Raw genomic sequence first — 13,497 nt, forward strand, 5'->3', positions numbered from 1 at the left:
TAGTGACCATTAAGATAGTTGTCAACACTGACAAGGCTATTGTATCCACGTTGTCGCGACCGAGGTTGAGCGCATTTGAGTCATACGACGAGATGGAATTAGCACAACTTACATTGCGCCCAGCGGGTCTTCGGCTAACATGCCCTTTGTGATCCAGCAATACTACTATCTCAAACTATCACTTTCGCTACACTGCAAACAGCATAGCGTCCATGGGCGAATGCACATTTGGAGTTAGCCTACTACTAGTATGTAATTCCAATAGCCAATGTAGTGGTGCATCCGCGACTCTGGCTGGGGCTGGAGTACAGACACCACTGCATCATGGGCCCCTCCACTCGCTACAGTGGCGGCACGCCAACTGTCTCAGCCCGAACTTTTGACCGACGACGAGGCTTGTCGTAGGCTTCCAATCCAAGTTCGTCACTGTCGTTCTAAGTATATATTGAAAATAAGGTATCCTCCTTAACCTCTATCGCACAAGCCGACAAAACACCTCGTGCGACGCTAGCTAGCTGAATTCTAGGCCCAAGTCTCGTTCTGCGCTTTGGCTACCTGCAGAATCCATGACATATCCGGTGTTGCCGGCGCTCAACTGCATGTCATGTGTAGCACGATTCTGATCGGCTGAACATTGTATGCAAATACTGCTCGCGACCACAGGGCCTTGGAGCAATGTGTGAGTTCGCATCGTGCTGCTTGGTCCTTTCCACCTACGTACTAACCAGTTGCAGCCGCAGATGATTTTGGTGTCCTTGCGATAGTCCTGCCAAACCCTCAATACGACTCTGCCCGCAGCCCATATATTGTTAATGTATGAAGAAGAGACAGAGGGACAAGTCCGCCTCATGAGTGACATGGCTGACTGATGGAAAGGGAACCGTTGGCTTTAGACTCCAGGGATCGATCCGGACGCTCTCCCCAAACAATCCCGAAAACTACGACCCCATCGATGGTGTGCTCTACGTCCCCGAACTCCCGGCCTCCAGCCCATGCGACAATGCGACCAGAGCTCTGATACCTTCCAACGTGACGACTCGCGCCGATGTTCCTGAAGGGAAATCACACTTGATTGGTTTTGCGCCATGGACAGGGCGAGAGTGTGTCCTCTCGTACCTCTCGGTGATGCGAGATGACGGAGTCCATGGAGCCATGTTTTATCGTCCGGACGACATTCACGACAGCTCGCGGCCTCCTCCCGTAAGCGACCCCAGGTGGAGTCTACAAGATGGCGGTCAGTGGAAGACGGCCAACCCCTTTCCGGTTTATGCGGTTCCGGGAATGCTGGGTGACCTCTTGCTCGATGAACTTGCGAAATACTCTGGGAATATGTCCGAATTGCCTCATGGCGAAGAGCTCGTCCAGATGTACGACCCCCACGACACCATCAGGCTATGGACAAGAGTGGATATAGGCTCCTCCAGCGGCATACCTTCGTTGTGGGTTTTCTTGATCATTGTTTTGGCGATTCTGCTCACCGTGGTCTTGGTCACGTCCATAATTATGCACGTCATCCAACGGAAACAGCGCAGTCGTCTTCAGCGCAGGGTAGCGAATGGGGAGGTCGACCTTGAAGCATTGGGAATCAAGAGGCTCAACGTACCTCAGGACGTGTTGGACAAGATGCCTCAGTATATCTACACGTCTAAGACGGAACCAGCAGCCCAGGTCAATCAAAGTCAAGGAGAGACATCCGTCGACCAAGGAGACAACACGACGAGCGCTTCAGGTGCCACGCCTAGACCGGGAGTTCGAGAAGTGCATTTCAGCCAACCGACCTGTCCGATCTGTCTCGACGACTTTGTGCACGGAGAAACCACCGTTCGGGAACTTCCGTGCAACCACATCTTTCATCCGGAGTGTATTGACCCTTTCCTGAGGGACAACAGTTCGTTATGTCCCATGTGCAAGAAGTCTGCTCTGCCAGCCGGCTATTGTCCAGTGCAGGTGACCAATCTCATGGTCCGAAGAGAAAGATTGATCCGGAGGACAAGAATGCGCCGCGCACCTGAGCAGCAGCCGTCCACAACCTCCTCCGGCGGTAGTGTGTCTGCCCCCCTTGCAGCATTGAATCAGAGGATCCGAAGGCTTTCCATGCCCTTGGCATCGAGACACAGGACAGATCCTTACGGAAGTGCCGGAGGCGGTCATATAGCAGGCTCGGAGATGCACCCAATGCAAGACAATGGGGAAACACCCGCGCAGCACGATGATGAGATGCCTCATGAAGTCCGAACGCAGGGCGTCGCTGCCCGGCGCGCATGGCGGCGGGAACGCCTTGCGCGACAACAAACTCACAATTATAATGAACAGGCAAACGAGGCCCGGACATTGGATGTTTCGAGGCCGTTATGTACGTTGCCCCATGGTGGAAGTGAGATGTCCTGTACTAACCTTTTCTCCAGGGCGCCGAGTCCTCGGCCGAGTGATCCCCACTCTTGAATGAAGTATGATATGTATGCGGATATTGTTTGGATCTAGGCTCGCACAGCGTTGGCGTTGGTTTGGTGGATTAAAAAGCATGTTCTTCGGACGCAGCGTAACCGTATGAGAGGGCATGGATGCGAGTAGCGTTGCAGGCTGCCATTGGATTTGCGCCACTGCTGCTGTGGAATCGAACCACGTTGGATTTTCCAGCTCACAGTGCATTGACTGTTCGAATGTTGTTCGCCTCATTAGACGCGGGATCAACATCTCCCTCACGAACAATTTGATCAATTCTCGGGATACCAAAGAACCAATCGTTCTCATTGACCAAGCCGGTCTATGCGTAAGGCAAAGAAACTGGTAGCTCAACTCATTTCAGTTCGAGTTCTGATCGCGATTTCAGAATCTGCCCCGCTCAACTGGCAAACTTGTCATGTTTCCCCTTAACTCTAACATCAAGCACTTCCTCATAAAAAGTACCTTCTTTTCTGGCCCTCTTCAACCTCTTCACCTCGTCGTCATCCAATTTTCTCCCGACAGCTTGTTCCAGCTCGCGCCGACTGATTTTTTGGTTTGCTTTTGTCTCTTTATTCTGCTGCACGCGGGGTTTGAAGCGGTTCTGCATCTTGAGTACGAGATGCGTGGACGGCGAACCGGCCTCTCCATCTCCACGGAGGGAGATTGCAACATTACGTTTCTTGCTTTCCCCGGCGGTATCGCCTTCACGTTCCGCATTCTGCTTGTTTTCTTGAATGGCACACAAATATCTCTTCCCCTTTTCGCCCTCTTCGGAGCCTTTTGAAGCTTTCGTCTGGATCCTCCATCGAACTTTTTTGCTACCACTTGTACCGAAGGTTTCGGTTCCGGCCTCGCCATCGCCGTCGTCGACTTCGATTTGTTCAACCATAAACCCCTCTTCTAGACCTCTCGCTTCCCTCCTCGCCCCCAACACACCGATACTATCGCATGACAAATACCCGCCATGGCTTGCTTTTAGGTTTATCTGTCCTCCTGTGCCCGCGACCGTACTGGCAACCCATACCTGACGCACGTCGTGAGGCTCAGCAGTTTCGAGAACATCGTCCACGATGTTTTCCAGAGGCGACGCAAATACGTTGCCGTGGGCGTCTGAGGCCAGACATGTCGGTGGGTGAGTGGGCAATACGATCAATGTCGGCCCGTGGATGTCGGATGCCGCGTCGGGTGTGGTCCATGAATCGTCTTCGGAGGGGTCGACGGCGGTACTAGTGATTTCGGACGATGTTTGCGGATGGGGTCGTGACACGCTTCGCTCGTTGTCGTTGTCGTCCTCGCGGTGTTTCCGCTTCTTGGGTTTCTTGTCGCCTTTGAATGTGAGTGGTTTGATGGGCATGATCGGGTCTCGTCTAGATGGGGTGGGTTGGGTCGGGCTTGGTTTATTCGCTACACTTTTCGTTTCTCGTGTAGTTCGATTTGTGGGGGAATTGGGAATCTCAGAGGTCGAGACAGTGATAGACTGGGTTTATGTCCCGTCCTTTTGTAGTGTTGCAGAGATTAAATTGTACCTTTTGGCGCATGTATGCAATGACGAACGAGCCTGCGGATCAATTGTAGTTATTATCCTACTTAGGGCCTAGGTACGGGATGGGGTTACTACTGCACTGGGATTAGCGTAGCCTTGTCAAATTGCCCTATTACTTCTACCCACCCGCTTGCAGTGTCGGAGGTGACGTCCTGCAGGCCGCTGACATAAGCGCTTCCTGCCAACTTGAACTGCAAACAACATCATGATGAACTTTGCCTCGATGTTCAACAATCACACCATGCTGTAATCATCGTGCGAGCATTCCAATTGAACATTGATTTGTTCATTGAGCTTGTAAATTCAGCATATATGGTCAGCAGTGCCCCTCATTGCTTGATCACCTCCGTCGAGTCAAGGAAGGGGTACCGGGTTCCTTTCTCGATACACAAACCATCGAGCCCTGAGGATTTCACGTCATCCTAGGGTTCTCGCACGTTGGCGTCGATATCACCCACCTGATTCTTACGAGGCAGCAGAGAACATACCTATATTTGCAGCCTATTCTCACCGCTATAACAGGCCACTTACAACAGGCTGCCTGTGTGCGGTGCTGCTTTGGTGCTGTTGCCTCAACTTTGCTCCCGCATTGAAATGCTACAATTGGACGCAAGTGCAACCATCAAACGCACAGCGCACGAATCCATCCACCTCCTGCCGTTCTGGGTGATCTCGCTCTAAGCCATCCGGCCTTAGTTGAGGCGTGGGCAGCACCCCTTTGATAAGGCACTGCCACAGTGCTGCGAACGGATTCAGTACTATTCCATCTCCACCACATCCTTCCCGCTTGGAAATGAGATAGCATGCCTCCGCAACAACGTACCAGCGCTAGCCACGTCCACGGCGATGATGATGACAACGATACCGCATTTGGCCGAGCACACCCCGAACTGCAAAAGTCATTGATTACGGCCTGTCAACTTTCCTCACCATTGCTTATTGCCACCATACTGTGGACCGCTGGATTTCTGAAAAGACCCAAGTGGGAGCGGATTTTGCTCTGGAGAGCTGCCTTATTCGGTTTCCTCTCAAGATGGGTTTTGGTCTCTTGCGCTATTACTTGGACTTTGAATGGGTGGGGTGAGGAGGAATAATGACCTTGCGCCCGAAGCACCGCGTCACACTGCCTTTGACTGTTCGATTTCGACAGGGATGTTTGTCCCCCAAGCCGCCGGCTGCTGGGGACTTAGGGTGTCAAGCATAATTAGCTTATATTCGACAACTCAGTTCAAGACCACGCGATGACCAGCCGGGAGAGCATACTCGCGTGGCGACCACTCGCGCCAACCCTGGCCAGCTGCTATCTGCAGTACCCTTCGATGAACGTATCTTATTGGGAAGTCTTGACTTCGGCCAACCGAGGTACAGTGCGGTATAAATCCCGGGTTCATGCTGGCAGCATGTTATTGTTAGGTCGACCTACTCTTCCTCCGGGCCACGGACGATGAATGGAAGGCCAGTGATCCGGTCTAAAGTGCGGTGACTCCACGAAGTTAGCTTTCATTGGACTCGTCCAGGAGTATCCTGCTACCGAGGGATAGAGAGGATGAGCTTGCACATTTTTCGTTTCTTGCGACTGGAGTCTGGCATTGAGAAGCATGAATGAATGAATGAATATGTACAATACTGTTCCACTTGACAAGTGGTGTCGTATAATATAATAGCACCGTCTCTGCACTGTGTCAACCACCTCACGGAGCGAGCGTCACACCTCGTATCTCATCACATCAATGTTATCTGATAACCTGCAACATGCCGTTGTGGTGTGTTTCCGTCCCAGATGTTTATAATTTCTCAGTTCTTGAATTCTCCCTTGCACAGGTGATCCTCCCAGTCATAATAGGCCTGGAACTCAGCGTAGCAGGTGTCCGGGTCACACTCCATGCGATGGGTGTATTCGGCCTCTTCGTCCGAGATGAGAACTTTGGGGATATTGCCACCTTGGGAAGCGGCCTCGGCAAGCAACTGGCTGTGACAGGCATGTTCGAGCGACAGGAACAGGAAGGCAGCTTCGTCGACCGTCTTGCCAACAGTCAAGAGACCGTGGTTTTGCAAAATGCAGGCCTTGTTGGTGGGGCCCAATGCCTTTGCGATCTGCTGTCCTTCTTCCCTGGAGAAGACGGTGCCGCCGAAAGAGTTGTAGACTGAATGTGCTTTGTAGAATTTGCACGAGTCCTCTGGAAGACAATGGTCAGATCATGATATCGAGGACAGGAAAGCAGTAGGAAGAGTGCTGGTCTTACGGGTCAACATTTCAACTGGTCTTCCAAAGGCACTCCATGTCTTGCCATACATGGTGTGGGCGTGGCAGATGGCGACGACGTCCGGTCTAGCTTTGTGGCATTCGCTGTGGATTAGGAACCCGGCGGCATTGGGCGGGCAGGTGCGGTTGCCTCCGACGACTTTGCCGTCGAGGTTGACGGCGATCATGTCGCTTGCTTTGAGAAGGCCGAAGTGGACGCCGAGAGCTGGAAGTCAGAATGTTAGTTTCAGACCGCCATCTTAGGAGCGAGACATTTGTTTCGGAGGAAATGAACAACGGAGAAACAAAATCGAGAGACTTATAGATGAAATGGGCAAAGGAGGGGGTTTTTCGTACGGTTGGTCCAGAAAATGTCATGGTGCTCCGGGTCTCTGACACTGATGTGTCCCGAGATGCCCTCGACGTAACCCTCTCGCGCCCAGTGCCGGAACGCGGCGGCCATGTGCTCGAGCTGCCATTGTCGCTTTGCAGCAGGGTCGTCAAAGGTCGGCACACCGGCCAGCATCACGTCGCCGTGCGAAATGGCCGCCAGAGGGTTCTTGTCCAGCATGCCGTGAACATGGTGCTCTTCCTTTGCGGGGGTGACGGACTTGGAGGTCAGTGGGCCCGAGGGCAGGAGATCGCTGATGGCTGTGGGTGCCATGATGTTGAACAGAGGTTTTCGCGTTGTTGATGATAGTAGAACAGAACGCGGACTGCGACAGGCGTGTATGCTCTGCCGTCGGTGTTGGTTTATGATATGGTTATATCGCCCTTTGCTCAAGTGTGACTGTGGTGCTGTTCAAGGATATCCTCCTTGCTGGGGCAGCGAAAGGAGGTGAGGTTGCTCTGGCTGGGAGGATAGGTATATGTAGAAGGAGACAAGATAGGAAGGTCTCTCCACAGCAGGGGTCTCGGGATACGTACCCACTGGTACTCTTGTACTCTACTCTAGGCCTCTGATATGGTAGATAACTGATTGGGTCGCCGTGCGGTTGTCATGGAGAAGTCCGCCCCCGGCCTGACCGCGGAGAGGCATCTTGGTCCGGGACTCGATCCATTTCCTGGTGGCGTCGCTAGTACAACTACAGGTAGTTGATCGTATCTCGAGAGCAACCCTCGCGGCCGGGTTTGGCGAGTTCGGCGCGATCAAAAAGTGGCTTTACCAAGGGAGGCTTGGGCCATTGCTTACTAGTACGAGCCAAAGGGCGCACACTACTGAAGCACTGTCAGCAGTCTTGGTACGTTTACAGACATGTCCCCTCCATGTTTGAAGATTCAGCCAGCGCAATGACGGCGAGGTTGCTCCTGAGTACGTACAGTATCTATATTTCTTGATCTGAAGAGCTATCCAAAACTACTTACAACTGAGCACGAGTTGATGTGCACTCACACCGCAAACCGTTGCCAACGCTGCCACTGCGGTGGATTGTGATGACGCCGAGCCGCACTGGGTAAGAAGCAGAAGGGAAAAAACAATAATCGAACCATCCAAGTTTCCCAGCAGTATGGAGGCCGCAAACCCTCTGTCTCTTCTACCTTCGCCGCGACTGCAGCTTCAGGGTCATTCTATCAATACCTACCGTACACTGAAATCCTTGCAGTGGCAAATTACCAGGTACATCCCGACTTGTCGCTCTCGGGAAGGATGGTTGCGTCGCACGCACGCATGCGGCATCGTTGTGTGATCAATGACTGTATCAATGCGTGCTTTCTCACTGCCACCATCGCAGATCGGCGAGAGTGAAATGTCCAATTAGACGAAACATATTTCCATTCTCACTCACCGGGCTGAAAACATCTATTTTTCACTTCGAGGGACCATTTCCGGCTCAGGATGCGTGAGGTCTCATTGTCATACACACACTTCATTTCCAGCCAAGATGATCCGATACCTGCTTCAATGTGTGAGACATTTGTGTGGCCAGTCTGTCTGGTCACTGGCACAGTCACTGAGCCGATGTGAGTAGATGGATGTTTCATGTTCCGGCATGACTCCCCCATTTCAGACATGTTCTTGTCACATTCCTCCAGATGCCCTGAGACACTACGAAGCAGTGTCAGCCTATGGACAACTTCACAGATGGACTGTCAATCCCATCTCTGCTCCTCCCGAATATGGCGTATGCACTTCCCATCATTCTGTGGCAAGTCTCAGTCTCCCCCATCAGTCCCCACCTTCAAGGTAAGTTTTGCTGCTGGATCATCACCGGCTCCAGCGGCTCTTCATGGAGGCCTGTAACGCTTGCCTCAATCATCTATCCGGTGGTAATTCTTGATCTTCAACTGCTGCTTCATGTAAGTCACGGCTGGTCTCAATAACTCAGAGCTGAGCCATGGTGTGAATACCAAACTGTCTGCTGCTTGTCCCTTCGCCTATAAATAGGGGCCAATCCCCCAGCCCTCCTCTTCCTTTTCTATCTTGCAACATCTCCGTCTGCTGCCACCACACAGCAACCAATATATATAAATGTCCACAAGTGCATCCCCTCAGAAACCTGTTTGTCCACTGTCAGCTGTCTCACGATCATGTTTCAAACAACATCAAACGCGCTCAGCAGCAGTCGTTGCTCCAGGATGTCGTTCAGGGCTCACTGCATCAATGATACCAGCAACCATATACCCGGACCATCTGAGGTGTCATCCTGGTGTGTACGTGCCCTGACCAGAGGTCCATACAAGAAGCTCAACCTCGGTTTTGACACCCTGAACCCCCACAATTGCATTCAGCAGAGTCCCCTTCGACTTTGTTCTCCCCGACAAGCCATATGCTCGCGTAATCAACGCCATGCGTGTGCTGCATAACCGATTAAGAGCCAGCGAGCAGCACATCTCTGTGCCAGACCAGGCACTGCTCAAGTTACTTCTTGCAACAGAATCGATGTAGCCAAACATATCGGCATCTGCCCCCTGTCAGAGACACTTCAAGGCATGGATGGCCATCAGCTTGGCTGGTCTCCCCCTCTACCTCCAATCGGAGCTCGGCAGATTGGCCAAGGTCCCATGCCCGTTGCAACGTCTGTATCTCGGAAGAACGGCTCCATCCCCTAAGACCAAGGTGGCCCAATCACTGGCGAAAGCATGGGAATGCATCTCCTATACCTTGCAATATCGATCACAGAGGTCCCGTACTGTGGAAATTCAGATCCATCGTCTTGGAGCACCGGACCATCGGTTTCAACACTCACTCCCAAAATCGCACACGTCACTTTGATGAGACTCAATGAATCGCAATTCCAGGCCATTAGGGTCCTAGCCAGCACAGCCCCTGGTGGTTGGCTGTTGTGCCATGGTCCACCAGGGAGAGGCACAACACACTTCCTGGCCCAAATGATCATACCATTCCTTCGACATTCGAAGAATCTTCGCATTTTGATGGTGACACCTAGCAACAAACGCGTGGAGGAACTCGGTCGCGTTGCCCTACTGCGTTTGGAGAGTTGACTACTAGGAGGAGTTATCAACAAGAGCATGCCTCTGGTGTAGGAGGAGATGATCCTCGACGCTCCCGATCATGCCGCTATCCCAGGCATTGTTTCGCCCAGGGCGGAATGGTTCCTGGATCGTGGCCGCTACAACAAGTATACCACCCGCTCAGTCCTGGTGACTATATGCTAACGCTGGCAGGTACTACGCGTAGTTTACAGTCCCTGACGCAGAAGGGACGTCTGTCACAACATACGACTTCCGAAATCCCGAGTTTGCGACAAATTTTGATAACGATGATTACGTTGCCTTATTTCAGTTGCTGGCTGCCTGCCACGTGGAGATCCCCAAAACTCGCAAGATTGTTGCTGGCGCAGACTTACAGGGCACCATCTTAAGTGACGTGCTAAGACATATCGTCTATTGGGCGGACCCATGGTTTTTGATGCCCTCCAACGCCGACTCCAGCCGGAAAGAAACCGACCTGGTGCTTATGGCTCCCAAAGCGAGCTCTGCGTGAGGGTGGCATACCGCTAGGTGCGCTCTTTACTAACGCATGCGTGTAGCAATGACACCATCCACAAGAGCAAGCGCCGCAAGGCAATCTCTTCGATCCCATGTGCTGTTGTCTTCGTTCCTTGCAGGCAGAAAAGGATTCCATGGCGGGTAAGGCCTTCGAGTGCTCCAAGGCAATCATGTGCCGGTGAGTGTGATGCTACACTACTGCTTGTCTAATGCTATTCGCACAAATCCCGCGGAGCGTACAGTGGACGCCAAGTTGGCGCGTCAAACCCGGATTTTGTTTTTTTGGTTTCAATAGGGAAGTGCCCCGGTTAGCCCGTTGAAAGCCGTCACTGTCCTTCAGGGACAATAGACGATCAAGGGCGATTTTAGAAACCGGCTGGGGCGACCTGGCTGAGTCCCCGGCGATGTCCAATCGCTACAGCTAGCATTAACCATGGATAATCAAGAATACACTCACACTGACAACGAAGCCGGTACCCAGGAGGGCCAGCCGTGCAACACCGAAAGACCGCTGGGGCCTGTGGAACCAGCGGAAACGACCGACTAGAAGCCGGGCGACGTGATTTGAAGTCCAAGCAAAGAGAGACAAGAAAAAGAAGCAGAACAAGCGCAAAGCAGAGGAAATTTCATCCGTCAAGCCTCAAGACAAAAATGCACGCGCCAGGCTCGAAGTTGATGAAGAAGACGATGACATGATGGACATTGCTGGAATCATCCCTCTCCTGGTAAGCGACGATTATGGGGATCTTGACATGCCTGCACCTTACTGCCGCTCGATTCCTCAGCCTGGGTGGAGTCGCGGGTGGAATGGCCCCATTGCCTACTATGATGACTGCTTTTCTAAGTTCGGTCCCCTGCAAGCACTCACGACCGGGACCCAAACTCCACTTCGCACTTCTGGACATCGCTGTTTAAACGTGCGCACGTCAAGCTGGCGATGACGGAACTATATCATCCAGCGATAAACGGGCAGAGCGAGCGTACCAACGAGACGGTGGAAACTGCGCTCCGACGTGTGATAGCTGACCGCACCAATGACAAAGGAATCAGCGATGGGATGGACTTTTGCCAGAAGTTTCGTATGCACTGAACACCGCTGTGAGTGCCACAACCAGGACGTTACCGTCTGAATTGCTATACGGTTGTCCTACGACGGACGTCATCAACCCAACTCCGTCAGGGCATCCCGAAGCAGACAGTTCCCTGGATACAAGACGCGAAATTCCTGGACAATCCTCCGGAACAATACCGAAGCGGCCAGCGCCGCAAGTTATCACAGAGTTCATCCGAATCTGACCAGCTTTCACCCGTGCTGCCTCTAAAGCCGTGGATAGATGCGTACGCTTGATTGAGGACTTCCAGGAGTTCGTTCAAAGTGTCCGTGCAACTGTCGTCGAAGGAATGACTCGATACTCCGGCAGTATCGAAGTGCCGAGACTGGCAGCTTTACCCAAACCTTTGCCCCGCAGCGTGAGATGACCAGAGAGGCCCGACGAGCGCGTAACCACCAGGCCGAGGGTCGCGCACGACTTATCCCACAGATGACTGAGCAATCTCTGGACGCTTTTTTGACCATGACCAACGGCTCCACCGGAATTCTGCACGCCCTCAGAGCGGCGCGCGGGAGAGGGTTGATGCCTTTACAGGTGGCACAAAGAGCCGACCGTGAGCGAACTCGGCGGCTCGCCCGACTTGGCCCGTATGCCCAACACGGCCTGAGAGCACTGGGAATCACGGCAGGCGACATCAACCACGGCTGTGCTCCTAACGCAAAGCAAGTCTAGCATTTCCAGACATTCCACAACAGTATGGTAGCGGCGCGGTCAACGGATGGAAAAGCATGTCTGTACTCACGCGGCTCCAGACTTTATCCCCGTTTACAGAGGTATTCGACATCTGCTTTGGGGTCTCGCACAGACAAGTTGGACAGAGGTTCCCAGCCTCACCTCGTGGTCGGTCCAGGTGCCCGCTCTAGGCGAGGTGGCAGCTTTAACGTCGGGACATTGCCCCTAAAGGCGTATTTGCAAACTCGCGTGCTGAACAGGGGCGATCAACGGATAGCAGAGTATACCTGTACTCGCGTAAAGGCTTTAACGCAGTCCATCATTTACATTATTGTGACTCTTATCACAAGAGGATACGCGCCGACAGAATACGGATACGGGATACAACTTCTTATCACGTCTGCTCTTGGAGAATCGAAACGCCCTCGTACAACCTGAGTTTCATGATCGGGGGCCCTGTCCGCGGCCACTTGACCAGTCAAGTTCAGCAAAACTTATATATATATATGACTGTGGTATCTTCGCCGTCGATAATTCTCGCCGCTTCGTTAAACGAACGGGTGGTATGCCCGGCCGGATAGCACCTATCACGACGGCGCTTCGTTCGCACCTCCTGGATGAATTGGAAGGGGGCAGGCGACTTCTAGAACAACGTCTATTTCACACCCCTACCTCGCCGAAAATCGCTGACACTCCTTAGGACCATATCTTGCAATCCCCGGGATGGCCAGTATTCTTGTCGATCATTACACTTCGGTCACGCACACCAGATTTGACATGATTCCGGACAAGAGTCACAAGTCTCTCGATGACTCGTTGACCAACCCTTCAAGAGTTGTCGCAGGAATCGCAGAAGCTCCTCGAGGAGTTTGAAATGGCAATTGTCCCCACTAATCATTACACTTCGGTGACCCAATCCGATTTTGACATGATCACGGATAAGCGAGTGAAGTTACCAAAGGACTCCTTGGGATTCAAGATGCTCTACGGAACCGGTTCAAAGGCCAAAGCATCTGACCGATTCTCTGACTTCCGTGGACTTTTCAACCGACTTTTGGATGATGATTACTACCATCTAGAGTTATTGTGAGCGAACTCGGCAGTTCGCCCGACTTGGCCAGTATGCCAAATACGGCCTGAGAGCGCTGGAAATTCAGGCGGGCGACATCAACCACGGCTGTGCTCCTGACGCGAGTTACTCGCAAGAGGATGAGGAAGCGGCCATTAAAAGCACACCACAACGTGATCAGCTACGCGAAGGCCCAGGCGGTCTACATTTCCATGCAGGCGTGTGCCCACCAGGCTCTCAGGCAAGTCGAAGCATATGGCAGTCCATTTCCATTTCGTGCGTGAGAGGAATGGGATCGATTACATCGTCGACCACATCGCATCGGGTGACAATGTGGCGGACATATGCACGAAGATTCTGGCGAGACCTCTTTTGACCAGATACTGCAGCATGATTTACAAAAATTGAAGCAGGAACATGAATACTATATGAGTATGATGGAAAAGTCCAAGCATTGACAGCA

At 52.5% G+C, this 13,497-nt stretch overlaps 4 protein-coding genes across 4 annotated transcripts; 1 reads left to right on the top strand and 3 right to left on the bottom strand.

The window, feature by feature from the left end:
• Window positions 1-404: 404 nt before the first annotated feature.
• On the bottom strand, window positions 405-3,980 carry HMPREF1120_02915 (uncharacterized protein). The gene has a single exon (XM_009156963.1). It carries the CDS (start codon window positions 3,797-3,799, stop codon window positions 2,843-2,845), a length of 957 nt encoding a protein of 318 aa, XP_009155211.1. The 5' UTR covers window positions 3,800-3,980; the 3' UTR covers window positions 405-2,842.
• On the top strand, window positions 676-2,446 carry HMPREF1120_02916 (uncharacterized protein; the record flags this gene model as incomplete). Its single annotated transcript, XM_009156964.1, has 4 exons — window positions 676-679; window positions 735-814; window positions 877-2,353; window positions 2,406-2,446. The coding sequence occupies 4 exons, from the start codon at window positions 676-678 to the stop codon at window positions 2,444-2,446; spliced, it is 1,602 nt and encodes a 533-aa protein (XP_009155212.1).
• Window positions 3,981-5,463: 1,483 nt separating the features above from the next.
• HMPREF1120_02917 (L-fuculose-phosphate aldolase) lies at window positions 5,464-7,375 on the bottom strand. Its single transcript, XM_009156965.1, has 3 exons — window positions 6,588-7,375; window positions 6,232-6,456; window positions 5,464-6,165 (listed from the first exon to the last, which is right to left on the bottom strand). Exons 1-3 carry the CDS (start codon window positions 6,892-6,894, stop codon window positions 5,783-5,785), a joined length of 915 nt encoding a protein of 304 aa, XP_009155213.1. The 5' UTR covers window positions 6,895-7,375; the 3' UTR covers window positions 5,464-5,782.
• Window positions 7,376-11,196: 3,821 nt separating this feature from the next.
• On the bottom strand, window positions 11,197-12,325 carry HMPREF1120_02918 (uncharacterized protein). Its single transcript, XM_009156966.1, has one exon. It carries the CDS (start codon window positions 11,926-11,928, stop codon window positions 11,500-11,502), a length of 429 nt encoding a protein of 142 aa, XP_009155214.1. The 5' UTR covers window positions 11,929-12,325; the 3' UTR covers window positions 11,197-11,499.
• Between the last annotated feature and the right edge of the window lie 1,172 nt (window positions 12,326-13,497).

The sequence above is a fragment of the Exophiala dermatitidis genome (assembly GCF_000230625.1).
Source record: "Exophiala dermatitidis NIH/UT8656 unplaced genomic scaffold supercont1.2, whole genome shotgun sequence".
NCBI lineage: Eukaryota > Fungi > Ascomycota > Eurotiomycetes > Chaetothyriales > Herpotrichiellaceae > Exophiala > Exophiala dermatitidis.